A 13,112-nucleotide genomic window follows, 5' to 3' on the forward strand; every position below is an offset into this window, starting at 1 on the left:
CTTTAATTTTTCTTTGTTCTTTAGTATTCATGCATTTTTTGTTTTAATTACAACTTTTCAGGTTTATTGAATGTTCAGTCGGTATTTGATAGCCTAGAATGATTGTTTTGTCAATTAGAATTGTTAAACCCATAATTGTATAATTCATTCTAATACTAGTGACAAACTGCATAATTCGTTTAAGTGTAGTTCATGTTTATGTGGTGTGAATGTGTGATATAGCTAAAATGAATCTCACTAGGATGAGTTTGTTGGTTAGAATTTGGACTCTCTCGTTCTTAATACTGGCGGTAAGTTAAATCTGGGGCGTTGAGTTACAGGGTTATTTATCGATTAGGAAATAATTTCAAATGAGTTTTCTCTTGGCTATCGAACAATGAGAGATTGGTTGTCCGACACTGAGTCAATAACTAGAACTAATTTATTAAAGGTATTGAAGTTATTTTTGCATTGATGATCAAATCTTTGAATCAAACGAAGATTTTAGTACTTCTAGAGTTTCTCCTCATTAATTTTCTTTTCTTTTGTTTTATAATTTATTTTTACTTTGTTTTAATTTTAATTTTTAATTTTAAACTCTTTTTATATTTTTCATGTAAATTTTTGTTTTTATAAATCGCTGCATCCTTGCATTACTTCAATACAACACCAGAAGAACAAAATGTCAAACACTGACGCTTATAGATAAAAATCTTGCAAAAGAGGCCGTTTTATTTTATCATAAAATTATTCATGAAATAGCCATACATGGCAATTACATAAGCTTGAAGGCCTTAAAACACAGAGACATACGATAGAAATACGCAAACACACACACAAACGATAGTAATAAGCAAACACACACAGACGCAGTAATGAAGGCTAACTTCAACTTCGTAGTAGTGCACACCGATGGAGCACATTATTATTTAGTTTACAGTTTCGACCTCTAGTGATCGAAAACCCTGGCTCAAAGCCGGCAGCTTACGCACCCGTAGTGGTGTTGGGTTGGTTGCCAAGAAAAGCTGCATCAGCATTCTCATCAGTGCAATAAAGGCAAGGGTGCTGCTGTCCACATCCTAGCTTTATTATTTCATTCCTGACCTTCACCACAAGTTGTCTATTGCTTAATGCCCCATTGCTCTCCCTGATGACCTTCAGAACTGTATAGGTAAAGGCCCCAAACCCCATTCCTCCGGTTTTGTCACTCGCTCCCATATCACTCGATTCCTCATTGGCTTGGCACCCACTTAACAGAATTCCCTCATCCTCCGTCAGTGACCTCAAATTCACAATATCACGTTCATCATGGGGTAGGAATTTGAGACTCACATTGTTCCCAAAGATTGTGGTCAAAATAGAGCCAATACCCTCCATATTATCTGTTCCAGTGTTGATGGCATTCCCAAGTGCTCTTGTGGGAAATAAGCCTTGTGTCGCGATTATGACGTTGGCTACTGTTTGTAGGCACTGGTATAAGGTTCCTAAGGAAATGCCCCTAGTCTTGTAATCAACAGGTAGTGCTATACCCCTTAGAGTACTATGGGGTCCAATTTGTTCTTTACTTTTATCAATCAGACCACCACTGTGGCAGGAATCCGAAACCATTGTGAAGCTTGATCCACTTGGTAGTTGCTTAATCAATTGCCCCAAGTCCACGTCTGCACAACCATCGCAACCACAATATGATATAAATAACAGTTTGCTTAGATTGAGAGAATTTTAATAATTTAATTTACCGAGTTGATTACGTACCAAAAATGGGATTGAAATCACAAGGCACAATTGCTTCACCCTTGTTGGAAGGCTGGTGGGGGTCAATGCGGTCCACAATTCCATGTCCACTAAAGTGGAAAAGCAGGACATCTCCTTCTTTAGCCGCGTCCACCATCTTCTTGAGTGCAGCCATAATGTTTGCCCGTGTAGGCTTATACTTGGACTCTGGTTCATCAGTTAGGAGCTCAACATTTTCGGAATCAAAGCCAAACCTGCTCAAGATCATATCTCTCATGGCTTTCGCATCGTTTACGCATCCACTCAACTCTTTGAAGGTGTTGGGGTAGTTGCATCCGACCAGAACGGCTCTCTTCTTACATTCGGTGGGCATCTTGCTTTTATTTTGGGTCGCTTGTTTTGTCTTGTGCTTCGAACGTTGCACTAAACACCTATATATATACACACATACACCCTGTAGTTTACACTATGCTCACTGATCATACTCTAATAAATAATACATGGTAGGTACAACTGTTTTATTTTATTTTTTGTTTAGAAAAAATAAAGGCTTTTTTATAAAAATAACCCTCAAAAAATAATTAATTACTTAAATGACTTATTTTTTTGATAAAATACGAAAATAACTTGAAATCTATAGAAAAAGTTGGTGGAGTAAGTGTTTGACGCCACCAACATGCCACGTTAGCAATCTATATTAAAAAAATTAATTTTTTGGTGATGTCATGTAGAATAACGCCACTTGTATAAGTACTAGGGAAATACTATAATTTTTGAAAGAATGGGGGTAAGCAATTTTACCTTTTTCTGGTGGCTCCAAATAAATTGGCCCCACCAGATTCGAAGAAACTAGTCTGTTCTACCTATTTGCCTATTAAAACAGCCTAAATTTTTTATTTTTTTCACTCGTTACTTTTTCTATTATTTGTCCTTTTTTCTTTTTAAGTTTTTTATTTATTTACTTTTTATATAACACCCCAAACCCGGCCTAGACGTTATTGCCGAATCTGACGATGTCACATGGTAGTGCTTTTCGAAAAATATGTCGTTGCTAAATCCCCTTTTCTATTTAACCTTTTTTTCAATATCTTATGTTAATTTCAAATCGTGTCGTTCGTTTTCAAAATATTATTCATTTACAAATTGTTATTCAATTTCAAAACGTTTTTTTATTGCGGAAGCTTTTAAACAATTTGGGTATTCGTTGTAATTTTTATAAAACATTAATTTCATTTGGAAACCCGTGTTTTACCTAACACTAGCAGATTTAAATCATAAAACCGTACAAAATCCAAATTTAAACCAAAATCCGTAAAGGCCATAGTTACAGCAAAATACTCCCAAGTAAAAGTAAAATCACAAATAGGTAATAAACAGTGTAAAAGAAGTCGTGTGGCCACCACTGAGTCCTCCGCCGCACCGATCCACCTATATCTGGGGACTACATGTACAGATTAAACAAAAAGGGTGAGTTTATGTAAACTTAGTGTCTAATCCCCATACAAATAAACAGAAAGTAAACAGATAATCATAGTCTGGGCTTAAGCCTTTTTCAGTATCAGTATCAGTCCAGTTTGGGCCTTAGCCCATTTCAATACAAAAACAATCATGCAGTAGGGCCTTAGCCCATTTCAATACAAAAAAAATCATGCAGTAGCGCCTTAGCCCATCACAGTATCAGTAGTAGTAACAGATATGCAGTCACAAAAATCCTACCCATCTAGCCTCTATGCACCATCTCCGTCCAACCTTACACTCCATGTGGGGATATAATCAACCCACATAGCTACATGCGAGCCACCACATGGCTGTGTGCTGTGCACGGCCATGCCTTCGTCGATCATACGATCGTGCACTCACACACGGCCTACCACACGGGTGACCACACGCCCGTGTGGCATCGACAGTGGCATTTTTCAAATATTGTCGAAACCTCATTTTTTGTATTTTGGGTACACACCTAGTTCAATTTTGATGTTACTGCAACCATGAACGCTCCAGAACCTAAAAATTGACATACCAATGCTTAGAAACGGACTTAACACACGATTGAATCGTAACTAAAAAACCGACAACCAATCTAAACTACCATTCAACACTTACCCCAACACCCCGAGCGATTTTGATTATGACTCTGCACGAAACAAGCCCTTTACTTTCCGATTTGCTGCTACCAAAACAGAGAATGAGGTTCCAAATGGAAAGATTCGGATGAACAAAAATTAAATTTTAAAGAAAAACTCCAATTCGAGCAAAACATTCTATGTTCACTTACCAACGTACAACACCTTGGATTGAACACCGAAATTAGGACCCAAATTTTTACCCAAAACGAAGAAAAGAAGAATAATGAGAGGAAAGCAAAAAGAGAAAAGAGTTACAGAAGAAAGAAGAGAGGAACGTCATTTTTTTTCCAGGAGAGATTTTTGGGAAACAAGTTTTACTCGAATCCCACTACATCCCCAATCATAACCACCCATTACTCAGAATTCTACTACAACTGAACTCTATCACAAAGCCGAGCAAAAATAATACCTACGCTAACATAGAGATTCAAACACAGAACCTCCAATACACCAACTCTTTACCACTCGAGCCAGCAGGCTCATTCTGATATGGATTTACAAACAATTAAATATAAGCCCATTGAACAGAGATAGGGCTTAACTCCAGAAATAAAAAATTTTTCCAAAGCTAAGCCTTGAAATTGGGACCTCACACATACACACCTAGAACACTTAACCACTGAAGTAAATAGATACTTGTGTGTCAAAATTTTATAGAAGCAGACATAAAAATTTTAGGGTGTTACATCCATTTAAATTTGGTGAGATGTAATTGTTAGATGAAGATGACTTGGGCTCTATGATGGAAATATGGTGGTCGACTGAGAGTGCGAACCCCCAACCAGTTGAGTTATTTGTTGAGTTAACAGACTTTGAGCCTATTGAGAATGTTAGTCCAATAAGTTAACATCATAAATTTGACTTTAATCATAATGTCAGATAGACAGATCAGTTAAAATGTGGTGGGACATCGCAGATACTCAAAAATCCAAATTATTGTAGGAGTTCATATAACAACCCTGCCCCGGTCCCTATCTATAAATACATCCGGAGGTGATAATAAGTAAAGAGGTAGATGTCAGAAAAATGACCAATAATGGTAAAGATTTTAATTAGGACGCTGAAGATTTTAGTGACCTCGATGTTGATAAGGTTTCGGAAGATATCGATGATGAAGGCTTGGAGAAGGTTGAAGATGTTCACGGCCCTTCATTCAGTAACCTAACTCGTGGCATTACTTTATGAAATGAACCTGAGGGTGACATTTTGAACGTAGATCCAGATGCAATGCATGCATCCGAGTTCCCTGGGTACTTCGATATAGTACATGCTCATAGATTGACGTCAATTTCATAGTTGGAAGAGTTGTTCATTGGGAAATAGTTTGAGAACAAGACAGATTATGTGTTTGCCACCAAATAGTTTAGCATGAAGTTGTCGATTGATTACAAGGTTGCCAAGTCTACACTGACATTATATGTTGGGAAATATTGAAGAGCTGGAGATGGGTGTGGTTGGCGGGTTCGAGCTGCATTTATACAGAGGACTCAATAGTGGTAAATACAAAAATTAGAAGGGCGTCATACATGCATTGTCGCACGTATATCTCAAGACCACTAGAAATTGGATGCCAAAAGTATTTTCAACTGCATCATGCCACTAGTGAAAGATAGCCCAATCATTCGTGTATTGATATATCAAATGGATCAGCACATCAGGAGGATCAACAGTTGGATCGAACATGGCCTGAGGAGGGGTGTAGTACATGTTATTACCAAACATATCAAATGATATTGGTGGTTGCTTTGGGTGATATGAACTCTAACCGCCTATGTCTGGGTGATATGAACTCGAACCGCCTACGTCTGGGTGATATGAACTCGAACCGCCCATGTCTGAGTGATATGAACTGCTCTGCTACTTATCACAAAAAGCACCAACCCATTGGTCTGATGTGTTCAAAAGTTGGACCTTCAAGTCAGGCTCCGCCATATGTTGATCCTCTAGCTCCCCCATAAGTTAACTTCCATGTTTGTAGCCGTAATCTGATACTATCATAAGTTCCCCACTATATAAATAAACGTGTCATCGAGTCATGTACCACTACATGTATTCAGTTGATGGACTGAAGTCAAACATGCAAGAGCGCATCTCAGGCTGCCGGTCGTACTGGGTATTCCATAGTGCAACATAACATTGATGTTCCATGCTCCAATATGTTGTATATTTCCCCTCGTGGTCTTACCGTGGACATTAGCAAATTGTTGTGGCTCGACCAGCACAATTGTCGCATAACTCGATCTATGTTGTACCACTCAACGGTTGAGAAGTTGAGCACCGGGGTGTTAATGCACCACACATGGGCTTCAGTGTGAACCCACTAAGGAATAAGGGTTGCAATGTTCGGTGTAGAATACGACATCCACAAGAACTGTACAATATAACATAATGAGTCAAGTCACATCACATACTGCAAGTGGATAAGTTAAATCAACGTTACTTAAACCATATTAATATATATTATTTTCTCTCTAGCGAATGTCTCTATCATTTGGCAGTAAATGATTAATATAATATACATTAATATATATTATTTTCTCTCTAGCGAACGTCTCTATCATTTGGCAGTAAATGATTAATGTTTGGCTCGCACCAATTCCCAAAGACGTGGCCCATCTGAAATCGGAACAAATACGTTAGCAGTTAAACTTGGGAAAATATTAACCACATTTATGAGTCATTAAATGTTAAGTATAATTTTGTTTTTACCTATTTACAAGTGGCCACGAATATGGTTGGTGCCTAACAGCCGTTAGAAATGGCATCAAGTATAGAGCCCAGGACTGCTGTAAATCTAGACAACTAGCCTTGTTACTAACCCCATGTTTTGTTGCTCGGCAAAGCTCATGGTACAATATGGCCAACACTGTCGATCCCTAGTTGTAACTACTGGCACGAGAGAAATCCTCCAATATAAGCAAAAGTACTTTAAGTGGACCCTATTAGACGTGTTGTTCAGCATAAGTACCCCTTGATCAACTGCATAATATAGGCTTGAGCAGCACACATCACCTCGAGCTTAGTGGCAATGCTTGATAACTCCTTAAAATTTACTCTTAACCATGCCAATTTCATACATGTGAAATTTTGGTCCTCATCACTAGGGGACCGTCCAAGTAATCTGTGGCATAGTACTGAAGGTTCCAACACTTTGTTTCGGCCCGTGACTACAACAGCATCAACTCCTAACCCAAGTTGCATAGCAAAGTCTTTCAATGTGATAATGCACTCCCCGTAGGGCATATTGAAGGTGCGGGTCTCTGTACACCACCGCTCAACGAAGGCGGATATTAAGCTCACCCTCAGGCCAAACCTTCGGATTAATGCAACGTCCTCAAATCCCGCCAAGTGTAAGTATGGCATGACCCACTCGTCTGGATTGTACTTGGAAAAATGAAACAACAACCTTAAAACTCGAAACCCATCTTGTATGGTAAAATTTTTATAAAAATATGATAAATCAATTATCTATATAATTTAAACATAAATTGAATAGTAAAATTGAAAGTTTGAGAAAACAAAAACATCGCACTTATACTATACCAACGTAGTCATTCTAAGTATTTTTTTTATTTATGTTAAATTAAATGAGTAATAAAATATTAATAATAGAATGAAGATTTATCATAGAATATTAATAATAATACGTAGAGATCAAATGTGATTATTATGTCCTAATCATAGTTAAGCATTAAACAAAGGACAACCATATAACTACAAAAAATACATAATAAAAAAAATAATGTCCTAAAAAAACATAGGTGGTATGAGTAAATATAAAAATAAAAAAAGACTTATTTTTATTGAACCGATATCTATAATAATACATAGAGTTTTACATATACTATAAACTAGACATATTCAAACTTGAAAAATTTATCTTACATATGAGAACTTTTATAAAAATATATATATTCACTCGTTAAAGACAAATGTAACTATTTTATACCCCACAAATGGAACCAACCACAGTAACAATGCAAAATTAAGCAGAAAGGTCGTCATATTAAAAAATTAATATATAAATTTATGAATGTGTTATAAATTAAAAAAATTATAGCTAACACGTAGTGTAATGGCTTAAATTCAAGGTTATCGGAACAGTGGTTTCGTAACCATAAATTCGATTTAAAGAGAAATTTATTTTAATATTTTTTGCATGAATATTGATATGATAGGAAAATCGTATAAAATATCGATAAAATTTTTTTTACCGATTTAGTGGTTAGTTTGAAAAATAAATTATTGAAGAAATTAGGTAAAAACAAGGTATCGAGACCTCGATCTTGTAAAACCGAGTCAGAAATATTTTTACAAACATTTATGAAGTGTTAGTAATATGGTATTAAAATTTCATTAGAAAATTTTAATGTTTGGGTAGTCAATTAAGTGAAAAGGACTAAATTGAAAAGGGTGAAAAAGTTACTAGAATGATTAAATAGCTCAATTGTTAAGTGAAGAGGGACATAAATTGTAAATAAGCCCAAAAAGAGATATTTTGGGTGGCATAAGCTGAGAAAAATCAGGATAATTGGTGAAATAAGGGTAAAATGGGAAAATAACAAATTTTACTAACATAAAAATGGGACCAAATTGAAATATCTAGAATTCTCTTCATATTTTCTTCATTATCATCAGCAAAAAATGTCCTAAGGGTTTATTCAAGCTGGTATTTCATAATTTTTTTCACCAAGTGAGTTAATCCTTACCTTTTTCTTGTAATTTTTATGTTTCTAAGACTATTACAACTAGGTCCTATTACTAAATTCATTAGTTTTTGATTTCAGAATAAAATTGAAAGTCACCATGGTTGAGTGCTGTAAGTTTATGATAAAATAGCATGAAATTGAAACTTTAATTTGTTTATGAGATGATTTTAATAGGTAATTTCAATAGAAATTGATTTGTAAGACCTAATTGTGAAAAAATTTGGAATTAAAGTCTAGTGCTAAAATTCTAATTTCCAAAGGTTATAAAGTGCTTTAAGGTAATGGAATAAAGTGTTAATTGAGAAAAATCAGCTCAATTGAGAGGTGAATTGAGCAGGGATGAAATTATCATTTATTGAAAGCTTAAGGGAAAATGGTAATTAACATCATACACTGAAAAAGTTTTGGATAGCAGCAGCAGGTTAACTTTAAAAAATCACAAAAAATTTTATAAATTGAATTAGAGACTGAATAATATATGAAATTGAAGCTGAATGAGTCTACTTTCACAAAAGAAATAGATCAAGCAAAAGAGTTATAGATTTTGAGATATTTTAAGTTTAGTTAGATAGAGCAGAATGAGTTTGGAATCCCCTGTTCTGACTTTGGAAAATTATCAAAAATTTTTAAAAAATAATTATAGGAATAAGTTTATATTTTTAGAATCCTTAGTGAATTTATTTTCAAGAGAAACAAACAGAAACAATATCTGAATTTTGTACAATGAGATAATTAATGTTTAGTGAAGAGAGGTCAGAACTATCGAGCAGTGAAATAGGGGAAATTTTAAAGAATAAACTGTACTATTTGGTTAAACCAAAAATTCTTAAAATTTTATGGTAAAAATATATGTGAGTATAGTTTTGGGGAAAATTAGCTCAAGATATAAATAATTTAGTGACTATGACTCAAGGAGACAGCTTTGAATGAACTATAAATAATAATGGGATTATAGAGAATGTTACATATGAACATAAAATGTATTAAATTAATGATTAAATTTATTTATTTAAATTTAAAAAATTAAAATACGAAGCTAGATCGAGGAAAATAAAAAGTTCGGGATTAGTAGATTTTTGCATATGAACAAGTGTCGAGGTAAGTTCATGTAACTTGAATTATATTCTTAAATGCTTGAAATATATTTTTCTTGATGTGAATATGATTTGGATGTTTATTGTATGATAATTGATGAAGTATTGATATTCTTGATGAAAAGAGAAAATAAATCCCGGTTGAATGGAAGGAAAATTCGATGGATCTCTGAAAAGGAATTGACAGTAAAAAGGATCTAGCCCAGACAGGTGATCCTATCCTGATATAGCCCTCCCGAAGAATATGTGGAAAATGGATTTAGCCCGGACGGGTAATCCGAATTAGGGTCTGAATTTAGTCTGGATTGGTAATTCAGATCCAAGCTCATTAGAGTAATTGTCATTGCAGGGGATTTAGCCTGGACTGGTAATCCCGTTGTAAGTATGAGGTTCGCGGGAGTGTGCTCTCTGAAATGGAAATGTGCGCACATGAATATGAATTGACGGACCCAGATTTGTACACTTAGGTGTAACCCTGAAAATCTATCGAAATTCCGAGAATTTCAACGGGATAAATATGAAAAAATAACAAAGGAATGGAAATCATGGAATTGATGAGCTCATCAATCGTGATATATATATTATTGATACATGGAAATTATTGAACTAACTTGAATGTTGAGTTTGTGCATGTTAGGGGAAATAATGCATTGAATGGATGTATGAATGTTTATTGTATTGTATTGAAAATATATGAATGTTTATTGTATTGTATTGAAAATATTAGGTAAATATAATTCTTGTTACATAAGCTTACAAAGCACAAAGTGCTTACCCTGTTTCCTTTTCCCCTGTGTTGTAGTGTTAAGAGCTCGGAGGACGGATTTGGTCGGAGACGCATCACACTATCAACCTCAAGATTTCGGTATATAAAAAAATTTATTTTGGAAATCAATGGCATGTATAAGCTAATAAAGTAAATGTTAATGTGAAATGAATGTATGGTTAGCCATTGGTATGACTAACAAATCTTGGTTTTGGTATGTGATGAAGTTATCTTACGGATATGTTTGAGTCTATCTTGAAAATATATTGAAATGGATTGGTTGAGTTCATAAAAAAAAAAAACTTTGGGATTTTGCGAAAAATTTCTTATAGTTTCGATTTAATCCCGGTTTGGTCTCGATGTATGTTTTGGGCTTTGGAGGCCCATCCAAGGGACGTCATGACATGGTTCGATAAATGAATAGTATTTAACTCATAATAACAAAAAAATTATTCGGTAAAATCTGGTAATGCCTCATACCCTATTTCGGCGACGAATACAGGTAGGGGGTATTACACGTAAAGATCAATTTCATGCAAAAAGAAGTTAAAAAAGGATAATAAGAATCAAATAGAGATCGGTTTCAAGCAATCAAAACGATTTTTTTATTTAATTTATAATTAATTTTATTGTTCCTTTGATACTCGATGAAGTGTGGTCTATATTTGCTCCAGAAGACATTTTGATATCTGTATAATTTAAAAAAATTCCATAAATTAAATATAATTAATTATTATATTACAATAACTATAAAATATAAAAATGAAAAATAAAAACTATAAACAACTCTCTCTTTTTCCCTCTTTTCTTCCTTACTTCTACAAAATATTTGAAGGGTAACCAAACCCTACCTTCTTCAATAGGATGTTCTTCTTCTCTTTCTTTTATTTTTTAACTAACAATTAGGCTAATGACTAGTCACATCATTGATGTTATTGACACGATGTGACCAGTTATAATATATTTTTTAAATTTTTTAATATATATAAATTTTCTAATATAAATTTTTAATATTTTTAACAAATAAATCATTTTTTATTTTTTTCCAATCAATTCAATTTTCACTTTTTTAAATAAAATATTATTTTATAATTTTAAATAGAATTAGAAAAACGTTTGAATATCTTTAAATATAATTTTAAAAAATATAATTTTAAAAAGTTATATTTAAAATTAAAATTAAAATATATATATAATTTTTTTTTAAAATTAAAAAATATATACAATTTAAAAAATGTATATTTAAAATTAAAATATAAATATAATTTTTAACAAATATACATTTAAAATATGATAAAAACAAATAATAAATTTGAAAGGTCATATCTTTAAACATAATATATTTTAAATATTTTATAATATTAAAAAAATAATATTTAAATTTAAAAATATAATAAATTTAAAAATATATATTTAAAATTTTAAAAAATAATATTATAAAACATTTAAAATATGCATTTCAAATTTTATAAAACTAATAATAATAAAATAAAATAAAGGAAAAATAAGAAAAAAGTAAAAAGTAAATAAATAAAGAAACTTAAAAAGAAAAACAAAAAAAATGAAAAAGAATAAAGAATCAGAAAAAGTAACGAATGAAAAAAAAGTAGCCTGTTTCAATAGGACAAAGAACACGCTGGTGTCTTGGAATCTAGTGGTGCTAATTTATTTGGCTCCACCAGAAAAAGGTAAAATTGCTTAAAACTCTCATACTTTAAAAAATCATAGTATTTCCCTAGTATTTATACAAGTGGCGTCATTCTACATGACTCTGCCAAGATATTAATTTTTTAATACTGATTGCTGTCGTGGCATGTTGGTGGCGCCAAACACTTTGGCTCCACCAAATTTTATTGTAGATTTTAGGTGAAGTTGTCAGTTTCACTAAGGTATACATTGCCGAGTTAAAACAGTTAGAGGAAATCTCAGTGCTCCGAAATAATATTGAAAAAATACAGTACTATAACAATGAGGTAATTAAAATCAGTGGTGAGATGTGTGTTAGGATTCGAACACAATAATGGCAGTGAGATAGATTATAGATTTATAGTAGACGTTCCACTAGACATTGAGGCCATCGTCACAAAGGAGCAATGGTGGTAAGAGAAGATTTTTTTTCATTCTGAGCCCGGAGTGTCTGTTTTTAGTTTTGAAAACTCTGAAGAGCTTAGAAATTTGTGGAGTTGGGACGAACTGAGAGACATTTGTGAAGCGGGTGAGGGTTTTCAACTCCCACAAAGGAATTCCTCTGATGCGTCAAAAGCAGATAATTTTGCAAGGAAGATTGAAGGACTTGGGTTTTTTTGTTTGTTTTTGTTTATATTTTTTTTAGGTTTTTCATTTTAGTGCTTTAATTTTTTTTAGTATTTTTAGGGATACACAAGGCACCACCTATTAGCAACAATAGGCTTCTGCCAGCTTACTGGCAGGCTGAAATGTTGCAGGGTTTAGGATTGTGTTCCATCCTTTAACCTTCTATTTTAATGTATCGGTTGATTTTATTTGTAATGCCCTGAATGATTTATTTCTATTTTTGTAAATATCTGACATAATTGTGTATCTGCTTCAGTGGTTAGGTGTTTTAGGTGTGTGTGTGAGGTCTTGGGTTAAATTTCCATGTTTGCAAATTTTTTTATTTTTTATCCAAACATTGCCCTTGATGAGTGGGTTTATATAAAATTGTCTATTAATCCATATCAGAATG

General features: G+C 33.3%; 1 protein-coding gene across 1 annotated transcript; it reads right to left on the reverse strand.

Annotated features, from left to right (window-relative positions):
* Positions 1-693: 693 nt before the first annotated feature.
* On the reverse strand, positions 694-2,135 carry LOC107944501 (metacaspase-9). Its single transcript, XM_016878325.2, has 2 exons — positions 1,735-2,135; positions 694-1,640 (listed from the first exon to the last, which is right to left on the reverse strand). The coding sequence occupies exons 1-2, from the start codon at positions 2,084-2,086 to the stop codon at positions 964-966; spliced, it is 1,029 nt and encodes a 342-aa protein (XP_016733814.1). The 5' UTR covers positions 2,087-2,135; the 3' UTR covers positions 694-963.
* Between the last annotated feature and the right edge of the window lie 10,977 nt (positions 2,136-13,112).

This window comes from Gossypium hirsutum, chromosome D06 (assembly GCF_007990345.1).
Source record: "Gossypium hirsutum isolate 1008001.06 chromosome D06, Gossypium_hirsutum_v2.1, whole genome shotgun sequence".
In the NCBI taxonomy this organism is placed as follows: Eukaryota; Viridiplantae; Streptophyta; class Magnoliopsida; order Malvales; family Malvaceae; genus Gossypium; species Gossypium hirsutum.